The 11,352-nt window shown below is 63.3% G+C and overlaps 1 protein-coding gene across 1 annotated transcript; it reads right to left on the bottom strand.

Annotated features, from left to right (window-relative positions):
* Positions 1–2,081: 2,081 nt before the first annotated feature.
* On the bottom strand, positions 2,082–10,564 carry SUSD2 (sushi domain containing 2). Its single transcript, XM_058531946.1, has 15 exons — positions 10,458–10,564; positions 8,762–8,969; positions 8,411–8,562; positions 7,773–7,940; positions 7,020–7,194; positions 6,702–6,903; positions 6,437–6,522; positions 6,097–6,365; positions 5,881–6,024; positions 5,630–5,788; positions 4,567–4,815; positions 4,172–4,444; positions 3,883–4,059; positions 3,679–3,781; positions 2,082–3,547 (listed from the first exon to the last, which is right to left on the bottom strand). Exons 1-15 carry the CDS (start codon positions 10,531–10,533, stop codon positions 3,523–3,525), a joined length of 2,466 nt encoding a protein of 821 aa, XP_058387929.1. The 5' UTR covers positions 10,534–10,564; the 3' UTR covers positions 2,082–3,522.
* Between the last annotated feature and the right edge of the window lie 788 nt (positions 10,565–11,352).

Below are 11,352 nucleotides of genomic sequence, written 5' to 3'. Positions count from 1 at the left end.
CCCACCTCCTTCTGTTCACACGGCACTGGCTAGAACTCAGTCATATGACCACCCCCAACCGCAAGGCAGGCTGGGAAATGTAGTCCAGTACGCGTTTGGACGAGGCACCCCAATGTCATGGACTGCAGGCACCTAGTCAACACCACTTCCGTAAGGACTTTTATCTTTTGAAATTCGGCTGGACCCGGACTTCTCCAGGAAGCAGCCCCTGACTTCCCCTTCCCACTGCGCGCTGTACTGACCACCCCTGCCTCTTCGGGCAGCATTGGACCGTGAGCCCCAGGGGGACTGGGTGGCCCAGGGCGGGCACTCAGCCACCTTGGTGCTTGGGGAAGGAACCTGCCTGGCCGCGCAGGGGTCCCCGCTCCCCGCTGTGCCGTATTGGACCCTCGCGCCTGCGTCAGCTGCTCCCCACGCGTTCAGCCAACGGGAGGCCCTAGTGGGAGGCTGGAGGGCAGGAGGAGGAGAAGCAGGTGGCGCGGTTGTTGCCTCTGTGGCTCCAGCTAGGGCCCCATGGACCTGCGTGGTTCCCGCCTTTGTGGGTGGCACCCTCTTCCTTTGTCCCTCGGCCCAGGGGTGCTGATGGGGTCCTGTGGCTGCCTCACCAGCTCCTATTTGACTTCCCAGCTCTCCCATCACCTGCGTTTCCCAAACCCCGACTAGTACAAGGGGTGGGGGACTGGCCATTGGCTTCCAATGCCATGATTCCCTGGGGCTGCCATTTGGGGAGACCACCTCCCTGGGGGGGGGTTCCTGCCTTTGATGTCTCTAAGGTGTCCGTGCTGGGTTCTGGGACCTTCCGCCCTCACACAGGCCCTGTAGCACCCCTGACTCCCAGGGGCCCCTGGGAAAACCCATCAGGTGTCGGGGCTTCCCAGCCCGGCCTGCCCCTGGCACTTGGAAAGCCTGATGTCTGCGGCCAGGGCCGTAGACAGTGCACCCCTTCTCCTTATGGGGAGGGGTGGGGGCAGTTCTAGGCCCATCCTAGAGGGAGAAGGGGGCGTGGGGGAGTGAGGGGCCCTAGGGAGGCCATGCTTTACTATTAGGATGAAGCCTGGCCAAGGAGGCACCTCAATTGCAGCCCACTCTGCCTTTCCTCAGACCCAACTGCATTTCTTTTCCTCTGAGCCTTTGTTCAGGCTGTTCCTCTACCTGGAATGCCCTCTCTGGCCAATCACATCTCTGAGAATTGGGCCCGCCCTTTGAGACCTGTTTTGGGAGCTGTGAAGCTGCCCCCACCTTCCAGGGCCCCTGTGTCCCTGCTCCCACATGGCCAGGCTGCCTTGACCACTGACCTCTCACCTCCTGACAAGTGCTCAGCTGGGCTTGGCTTGACACAGGGATGCACTGGGGACTCAGGTCGGTGGGAGGCCAGCCTCGCCTTACCTCATCTGCACAGAGGAAAGTACCTGCCCAGCAGCCAAGGGGCTGGCCCTCAGCCCCACCCTGTCCTGAGCTGGAAGCCCAGAGAGGTGGGGAAGCAGGGGACTGAGGTCTGGAAGGACAGGAAGCACCAACCTCATCCTGCTCCACTAGAGTCTCCTGGGCACCACCCCTGGAGACCCCAACCCCTCGCTCTCAGCTCTATTCTTTTGAATGTACCTCATCATGTATACTTGCCTCCTCCGGACTGGACCTGCCCCTGCCACCCAGCTCTCCCATCTCTGCCTGGGACTCTCCAAGGTTGAGGCTGAGGGGGTGGGGAGGCCTGGGTTCTGACCCCAATGGTCAGTGCTAGCTGGATGACCTGTGCAACCTCTCTTGAGCTCCCGAGATTGGGGGATGACTCGAGGTCCTCCCAGCATAGGGGAGGCGTGGAGGTGGGCCTGCATGAACCTTGGCCGAGGTTTTGGCAAACCTGCTGGCCCAGCTATGGGGCAGGGGATGACTGCCCTAGCCTATGGCCTGGGTCCTGGCATAGCCTCCACCTCCAATCTGTTACTACCCTCTGCTGCCTCCACGTGGCCAATATTGGCACTGCAGGCCATAGGGAGGGGAGCCTCCACTCATCGCCTCCCACCCAGGGCTCTACATCCCCTGGGCAACCCTCCCAACCCCTACTGCAGACCCTCTCAGGCTGAGCTGCCCACCTGGGCCAAGGGCCACCAACCTTCAACCCCACCCTCCTGCACTTTCTCCGTCTGAGACCTACGATGCAAATCTGACCCCATCCTATGCTGCCTAGGCCCTCCTATGGCTCCCCATTCAGCACCCTTGCCACAAAGGGGGGCAGTGAGAGCGTGAGGCCAGTGCTTTGTACCTAGCTTCTGGACACTGCTGAGTGAAAGGCCTAGGGACCCGGAACATGGGCCCCAGTCAGAACTGGGGCATGGCACCACCAGTAACTGCCTTCAGGGTGGTGCTGGGCAGGCACCTGTGCTGGCCCCATCCCATCTCCTGGGCACCCAGCGTGGCACCCCATGGTGAACGCTTTGCAAACGTTGTCCCTTGTCCTCACCCACGAAGTGGTCACTGTTCTCAATCCCACTATTTTTTTTTTAACTTTATTTATTTTTCCCCCCAAAGCCCCAGTAGATAGTTGTATGTCATAGCTGCACATCCTTCTAGTTGCTGTATGTGGGACGTGGCCTCAGCATGGCCGGAGAAGCGGTGCGTCAGTGCGCACCCAAGATCAGAACCCGGGCTTCCAGTAGCGGAGCGCGCGCACTTAACCGCTAAGCCACGGGGCCGGCCCTCAAGCCCACTTTTGATCCCACTTGGAGAGACAGAGACTGAGGAGGGACCTGTCCCAGGTGACCTGGCAGTGGATGACGGACTCAGACTCAGTTGCTCTGGGTGCTGTGGACCCCAGAGGGCAACCATGGAACTCTCCAGAACTGAGGCGCAGCATGAGCACCAGGACACCAGGGAGGGGGCACCACAGGCTTGTTTTCCCCTTGTATAGGCAGGGAGGGGTGTTTCAAACCATGTTCCAGAAGTGTTAGAATTGCAAGCCTGGAGCTCCTAGGATGACTCTCTGCCTTGGGGTCCTGAGGCGTCTCCACACCCTTGGCTGGGCCCACCTTCAGTCTCAGGCTGGGCCCAGGAATCAAGGCAGCTGGGTGCTAGGGCTCCTCTGTTGGGGCACCAGGTCTCAGTATATTAGGGATCAGGGTCATGGGCATTGGACATGGGATCTGAGGCATTGGCGTTTGAGTTTCAGGTGCTGGAGTACTAGGGCTCAGGAGACTGGCGTTAGAATTCAAGGGTATGGAGTCTTGGGCCTGGGGAATTAGAGCTGCGAGTATTCGGGGAACAGAGCACCAGGTGCCAACCTGGAGAACTGCACAGTTAGAGCTCAGGGTCCAGGTCCGAGGTGACAGAGCAGGGCACTGGCCTCGGGTCCATGGGCATTGAAGGCTCAGGGGTCAGGTGTCCAGGTCCCAGGTGTATGGTGCTAGGGATTTGGGATCGAAGTACTGGGGTGTATGTTCTTGGGAGTTCAAGGCTTTCTCTTGGGAGGTTGGTCTGTGGCCCCGGGGTGGCCTGTGTGCCTCATGTTGCCAGCCAAGCGCGCTCCCATCAGGGCTGTGAACCCCAGATGGCCCTGCAACAAAGACGTGGTCTAGAGCAGGCACAGCAGTCCCACCAGCTCCTCAGGGTCCCAGGGGAGCCGAGGAGGGGCACAGACCAGGGTCCTGGTGTCGGGACCCTGGGTCTGCGTGGGTGGGGTCTCACATGTTGCCCTTCCTGCGGCACAGCACCACGTAGACCACGGCGACCAGAGCTGCCACTGCCAGGCCTCCAAAGATGATGCTCAGCAGCACCGTGTAGCTGTGTCCTGGAGAGGGGGCAGAGCAGTGAGGGCTGCCCAGGGCGGGGGCTGGGCAGGCATGTGGGCGGGGCGCAGTGAGGCTGGGCGAGTGGGCGGGGCATCCTCACTTGGCTGGCATGTCGGGGTGGTCGTGGACCAGGTGCCATCAGCTTGACAGGTGCTGGCCTCTGCCCCGGACAGGCTGTAGCCGCTGTCACAGTGGAAGTGGATGGTGGAGCCCACCAGGTACCTGATGCCCTCCTTGCCCCCATTGAGGGGCGGGGCCAACCAGCCGCAGGACACCACTGGGGTAGGGGTGGGACACAGAGGACAGGCCTGAGCCACTGGCTGCCTGGGGGGCCATGTCCCAGCACAAGGTGCCTACCCCCTTGCCTGTGCCCCCTGTGCTGCTCTCACCAGACTGCAGGCTCTGCACACGACTTTGGTGCAGCTGGTAGGCCGTCCGCGTGGCATTGCCCACGCTTAGGCTCCCAGTGGCCGCCACGTCGTAGCTGCAGAAATGGTTGTCCCCACACAATTCGGCCACCTCAGTCGCCTGGCTGGAGTTGGGGGTGGTCTCGTCGGGGAAGAGGGGCTGGAAGGTAGGGTCATGCTTGGGGCCGTACAGGAAGTCTTTGACCAGGAGCAGGGAGTCATAGGTGAGCAGGGAGGAGGCGTTCTCCACAGCCCCTGGGGGGACACGCAGCAGGCCTGGCTGGGGGCCGGGGGTCTGGGGTCTCCCCCATACCTCCACTGACCCCGCCCCCACCACGCCTCCTCCACCCCGCAGTGTGTGCCTGACGGTCACTCACAGTCAGCCCCAAATTGGAATAGCTGTCGGGAACTGGCGCCTGCGGACAGAACCTGCCCGCTGCGTAGGGTGAAGTCATCTGTGGGGTTGTCATTGAGTGTCCCAAGGAGGCCTCGTGTGTGGTTAAGGAACTTCTCGGGCAGCAGGACCGTCACGCTCAAGAAAGGACCCTGGATGCTGACCTCCAGGCCAGCCCCCGATGACAGCATGATTGATACGCTGTCCTCAGCAGCCACCGACAGGAACATGCCTGAGCACAGGTGGAGCTGGGGTCAGGGTCGCCTCCTGTGGGCACTGGGCTGTGATGGGTGGGCCAGTGCCCATGAACTTTGGGGGAAGGAGAGGGCGTCCCCAAGGCCAAGTCTGGGCCCACACCTGTGCTGGGACCCCCAGATGGGCCTGAGATGCCCAGGCCCTGAAGGGAACCCCCCACCATGCCGACACTGCTCCCTGACTGGGAGGCAACAGCCCTGCCCGCCTCTGTCCTTCCCGGGGATCCTTCAGCGCCAACAGGCCTGTCCCAGGTCCCCACCCATCCCAGCTGGGAACCATTTCATTTGTTCAGTTCCCTGAGACAGCACCACTGTGGGAACGGGGTCGGATAGGGAGCTGTGGCTCCCTAGCCCTCAGGGCCAGCTTCCTCGCAGCAGGCGGCGAGTCCTATCACTGCAGCTCACTGCAGTGAGCTGAGGTGGGCCTCAGTGGACCCGTCCCACCATCCCAGCCTCTAGGGGCTGTGGCCAGGGTGGGTCTCAGGGATCCATGGGTGTAAGGCAAAAGATCAGACCAGGCCCCCAAGGCTGGCCCTCGCTACCTGGGGCCTAGAACCACGTCTGCCCACAGATAGCCATGGGCTGGGGGCCTGTGTTCACCATGCCGGGTCCCTCTGCAGTGGGGTGCAGGGGAGTGGGGCTGACTGTCACCCCGCAGTGAGCCCTAAGAGGCCTCTGTCTCCGCATCTGTGCCCTGGTCACCACCCCCGCCTCCAGCCAGGGCTAGCGAGGGATGTTGGAGGCCCAGGTGGGGAGGAGAAGGGAGGGAGGGCAGCTTGCCATCCCACTCACCCTGCAGGTCCATCCAGCTCTGTTCGGCAAAGCTGAGCACCTCCTGGTTCAGCAGCACCTGCAGGACCCCCACCCCGTCGGCCAGCCGGACCTCCACCACGTCCGAGTTGCCCTCCTGGACAGCCACGGCAGTCAGCCCTGTGCCTCGGGCCTGTGTGCCTGGGTGGTGGGTACAGAACGGGGTCCGCTAGGCTCCAGCTTCCCCCCAGGGATGACCCCACGCCACCCAGAGCCCCCAGGCCCAGCCTCACCCTCAGGTGTCGTCCCTGGCTGGGCCCGTGCCTGCACGCTCAGGCCAGTCAGGGCTGCCTCCAGCAGCACGTATTCACCGTGCCCATTGAACGTGAAGTTGGCGCCATCAAAGGTGACAAAATGTGGGTCCCCGAAAGCAGAGGCTGGGGAGAGCAGAGGGTCAGGTGGACCGCCCTGGCCCTGCTCTGCCCGCAGCCCCCCTGGCTGGCACCCACCCAGGCGTGGGGGCCGGTAGGTCCGGCAATCGCTGGAGGGCCGGCGCCGCATGTAGCGGGAGCACTCGGGCGCCCAGAGGCAGCAGTGGTAGAAGCTGATAACATCGTAGAGCCAGTGGGAAAGGCCGGGCACCCGGGGCGGTGCGCGGAACGGGGGTGCGCCCCAGTCGTGGCCGCGGTCCGGGGTGCTGCCGCCTGTCGAGTCGGCCGTCAGGAGCTGCGTGCCCGCTGCCGTGTAGCAGCACTGCTGGCCCGAGGCATACCGGGGGCTGGGGGCATGGACAGGTCAGGGTCATCGTCGGGAGTCTGCCCCCCTGCCCTCTACCACTTGGGGACTCACCTGGCTTGCACGGAGCGCACGCAGTGCACAGCCCCTGGGTGATAGGTGCACTCGCTGCCATGCTCAATGTCACAGCCGTAGTCCGTCTGCAGAGCGGCTGGTTGCTGTCACCTGCGCTGGCTTTGGGCTCTGCCAGCACATCCCTGGGAACCAACCCCTCAGACCCCAGCCTCACCTCCTGGGGCCTCTATCTGCCTCCCTGGGTGCTGTCCTGAGCGGGTGCCCCCTTGTCCCCTCCTGGGCCCTGACTGGAGTGGGGGCTCACGTGGAAACGGCCGGTGTCTGCCCGGGCCTGGGCCAGGGTGCACGGGCAGTCGGGCAGTTCCTCCAGGAAGTTGGGCAGCTGGTCCTCCAGCTCCTCCCAGGCCAGGCACTGAGTACGGGCCCAGGCCACGGGGTCCTCCCGGAAGTCATCGCCCAGGTGCCAGGCCAGTGCATGCTCATTGCTCCAGAGTGCCTGCACGTCCCTGTGGGGGTACCACACACTAAGGGCCACCCTCCCTGCCCCGCCCTGGCTTCCCTGTCAAGCTGGGCAGGCAGTAGGCAGACAGGGGCCTCCAGCTCACCCTCTCACGGCCCTTACTTCTCCCCAGAGGAGTATTGGCTGTTGATGATCCGAATAGCACCCACTTCCCATCTCTGGTAGTTTTGAGGTGCAGGTTTCGGGGTGAAGGTGAAGAAGCCGGAGTTGGAGACATTTGTGGCCAGGGGGTACAGGTATGACCACTTTGCTGTCCACTCCCCTGAGTATGGCTTCCCTGAGGGAGAGAAGGCCTCAGTCAGCCCTGGGGCCTGTCTGAGGATCCCCGGGGCAGAGAAAGGGGTGGGTGCCAATCTTTGGTGCTCAGGTGCCAATCTTTGTTGCTCAGATGGGCAGAAGTATGGACAGACAATCCCTATAGGAGGGCCTGTCCTGCTGCTCTAGCAAGGACCCCAGCCTGAGTGACCACCACCTCCTCTCCCTACATTCTAGGGTCCCTGTCCCTGCTCAAGGCCAGGCCTAGGGCCATGCTAGCCATCCAGGGGCTCAGAGAGGATGGGGCAGAGCAAGCTTTTTCTGTTTCCAGGACAAGCCTGTATCCAAGGGCCAAGAATGTCCATACCTCCTCCCAGAGCCGGGCCCCAAACAGCCAGGGGTCCCCAGCCTCCTTGCGCTGCTCCCTGACCCCCACACTCCCGCCAGTTCCCCTTCCTCGCTCGGCACCCCTGCCTGGGATTTCCCCCACCAGGAATCCCCTTTCTCCCATCCCTGCAGGCCCAAAGCTCATGACCCCACCAGGCCCCGCAGAGGCGGCTGCAGAGCCCCTCAGTCCGACCAGTCCTCAGCCAGCCTCACCTGTCTCCTCGTAACCCCACAGCTCAATGGTGACGAAGTGCGTGGGCAGAACTGTGGCTTGCCAGGTCAAGGTGAGGTTACCCTTGGTGCCTGCGGTGCCATAGTATTGCCAGCGGGTCTCGTTCTCCAGCTGGATCTTTGTTGTCTGCGACACTTTGTTGGGGTGCACTAGGCAGGGGAAGGTGAGATGAGCCTCCCGAGGACAAAGGATGGCGGTCCCCCTGGAGCGATGGCCTCCCCCAGACCCTCACAGCAGGAAAGGACAGAGGCCAGGAGAGGCAGGGCCCTGCCCTCTGTCACCCAGGCCTCTGGCCTTCACCTGGCTCCTTCCCTCCCCCGGCCTGGCCGAGCTGAGCGGGCAGGCACTGGCCCACCTTGCTGGGGGACCCCTGTAGCCCCCACTACTTCTGGGCCAGGACTCCTGTTCAGATGCCAGGAGGTGGGGAAAGGAGCTGTGGGAACCCACGCCCGTGCTGTCGGGCTGGCCTCCCAAGGGACTGGTTCAGCCAGAGCGGCAGGGCCTGGAGGGCGGGCCAGGTGTGCATACATTAGCACTGGGGAAAGTCCCTGTGGCGGGCCAGGGCCCACGGAGGGTGGGGCCTGGGGCCCACGCTTGGACAGGCACCGATGGGGCTCACCAGCCAGCCAGGTGCCCGAGCGCGGGAAGGAGCGGCCATTGTCCATGGACAGTGTGAAGGGAATGCGGCCAGTTTCATAGAGCAAAGGTGACACACAGTGCACAAGTCCCAAGGAGTCCACATGGCCGCGGGTCTGGATGCTCTCATTAAACCTGTGGGGGTGGAGGTGGCCAGAGAGGCTGGGCCAGGGTGGGCTGATCCTCTCTGAGACCTGGGCCCCCAACCTCCCCGGGGAACCCGTCCAGCCAGTTGTCCCTATCCTTGGTCCCAGGGGCTCCACCCAGCCGGCCAGTGGGTCTTTGTCCCCAGCATGCACGGAGCCCTGGCCATCCTGTCCCTCAGGCCTCCCACCTGCAGATCACGCCGTCCGTGGAGTTGAACCAATTGAGATGCTGCACCACGAAGTCCTTGCCGCCCATCATGGAGTCCGAGTAGGGCGAGATCTCCAGGCAGAAGTCCCGAAAGTCCGAGCAGCAGGTGCCCAGGCCAGAGCAGGTCGGGCGGCAGGAGCACTGCTCGTTCCAGTCCCCACAGCGGTAGGAGCAGCTCTCCTGGGCACCTGGAGGAGAGGGCCCTGAGCACCTGGCCCAGGCAGGTGCTGGGCTGGCCGCCTCATGCGCAGGGCCCACATCTATTTCCCCTGGAGCCCATTAGAGAGAAGCATCCCTGGGAGAATGCTGGCCGGAAATTGCACTGACCACCACGTGGACACAGTGGAAACCCACAAGGCCTGTGGGGTAGGGTAATTCTCAGTACAGATAATCCAACAGTTGGCCTGAATGACCAGCTAGAACAATGGCAGATAAGGGGAAATGCCTCCAAACATACGACTTTGCAGCATCAGGAGGAGCCCCCAGGGCAGGGCTGACCCTCAGCCACCAAGTCCCAAACCCAAGGGCGTCCTTAGACAGCCACAGGTGCCTGAGCCCTTGACATGGGTCAAGGACCTGTCTCCACTCCCTGAAGCATCTGTGGCCCCACAGCCTAGAGAAGACTCTCCTGGCTTGCCCAGTCTGGGTCCGGGGACATGGCTACCAAGAGTCCCATTGGAGGCTGGTAGGGGCTGGTGCCCAGGCCGAGCTTGCGCCATCTCACTCTGCCAGGCAGTGCCAGCTCACGGATTGTGGCCCCAAAAGGAGCCCCATCATTGTGGGAGAAGGCAAAGGGTGCTCCCCTCCTCTCAGCGGGGAGGAGGGACATTGTTAGCAGAAGGCCCAGCAGGGCCAGGATGGGAGAGAGAGCGGTTAGTGGGGGGCTGTGGACATCAGGCCCCAGCCTTTTCTGCTGTGGGGACCCGTGACAAGGCCATGTTTTCAGGGGATCCATCCCTCTGGAGCTGGCTTGGCCAGGCGGGTTAAAGGGTGCAGACTGGGGTTGGGAGCACACATACCACCTGGCCCTTCCCTGCCATCTCCCCCAAAAGAGGGCCAGTCAAGGGCTAGGCCTGGGCCTGAGCCACCCTGGTGGCCCCATTTCACCCAGCGCAGGGCCTGGCACTCAAGATCGTCAATAAATATTTATTGACTGAGGATGTGAGGGCTCAAGGGGGTGGGGAGGAGCTGAGTGATGCCAATAAAGGGTGAGATAAGTGGCAGGAGGCTGGAGGCACTCTTCTGAGATGGGCGTGTGAGCCTTCTCTGGGATTTTCTTGGTTTAGCCCCTTCAGCCCCCCCATAAGGACCCACAACCCTGCCTCTCGCCCGGCAGGGGCCCAGTGGGGCTGGGAGGCTCCTCCATGTACGAGCAACCCTCCCTCAGGGCTTGGGGTGCTGGCCAACAGTTCTCCTGAGCCCACCAGCCCCCTGGCCACCTCCCTCCCAGGCAGCCACTGCCTCTGGGCTCCCAGCGAATTTAGGGTGGGCATGGCCCAGACCCCCATCCCTGCTGGGGGCCCCTTGACCTTGGGATCCCCAGAATTTCTTACCACCCCAACTACAGGGTGGTCTGACAGATGGTCAAAGGCTGAGCCCAGAGGGTTGTCTGCCCTGGGCCTGGCTGCAGCAGGGAGACGGACAGACGGGGACAGAAGGGCAGGGTGGGGTTGTACCTGCTGTAGGCCCCGAGCCTGGGCCGGGGGCTGTCGCCAGCAGCAGCAGGGCCCAGGGCAGGAGAGGCAGCTTCATGGTGCGGTCTGTGTCTTCAGCCGCAGCAGCAAAGTCTTGGGAGGTGGCGGGCCGGCTCACTTCCCTCGGCCTGGCCCCGCCCGCCCCGCGCCCCGCCCCGCCCCGCCCGGTCCCTTCTCAAAGTCCACAGGTGCTCGCGTGGGCCAGCAGGGCCCAACCTGCCCTCTTAGCACATTCCTGGCCCGCAGGCCTGGGACAAGGGGGAGGGGGCTCGAGCCTCCAGCTGCCGGATATCTGGCACTAGAGGAGCCGGATGTTCAGAGGCTGCAGCTCAGACCACTGGATCCCAAAGCAGCCCTGTCCTGGGCGGCCAGGGTGGGGCTCCCACAGGGGAAGGGATGCTGCAGGGTGGGGTTGTCCTTGCAATCCCGGGATTCCAGCCCCCGGGGCATTGGGCCACAGACTTCGCATCTCTAGTCTTCTAGCTTCCCTGTAGGGAGCAGGAGTTCCCAATTCCTCCCCACAGCCTGGCAGGGCGAGGGAGCTAGTAACTTCACGCAGGTGCCCGGCCCAGACCTGCGTGTCTGGGTGCAGAAGGAGGGCTCCCTCTTGGGGAGCGCGGAGCTGTCAGGTCAGATACAGCTTTGCAGGGATCCCCTTGGGAGGCAGGAAGTGAAGGGTGAGGGATGGGCCCAGCCCTGGGTGGGGTAACCCTGGCAGGGGGTGGGCTAGGGCGCTTAGAACAGAACCCTGTGTTTCCCCCACGTTGGCTGGGCTGGGCCCCCGGGCTGCTCGCATATGAAACAAGGCCAGTCCACCCACTCCCTGGGCAGGGAAGCCCGGAGACAAGCCACCCAGCCCTACCTGCCCCTGCGCTGT

This window comes from Diceros bicornis, chromosome 35 (assembly GCF_020826845.1).
Source record: "Diceros bicornis minor isolate mBicDic1 chromosome 35, mDicBic1.mat.cur, whole genome shotgun sequence".
NCBI lineage: Eukaryota > Metazoa > Chordata > Mammalia > Perissodactyla > Rhinocerotidae > Diceros > Diceros bicornis.
Note: the sequence above shows the minus strand (reverse complement) of the source record. Positions and strands in the feature narration are given on the sequence as shown.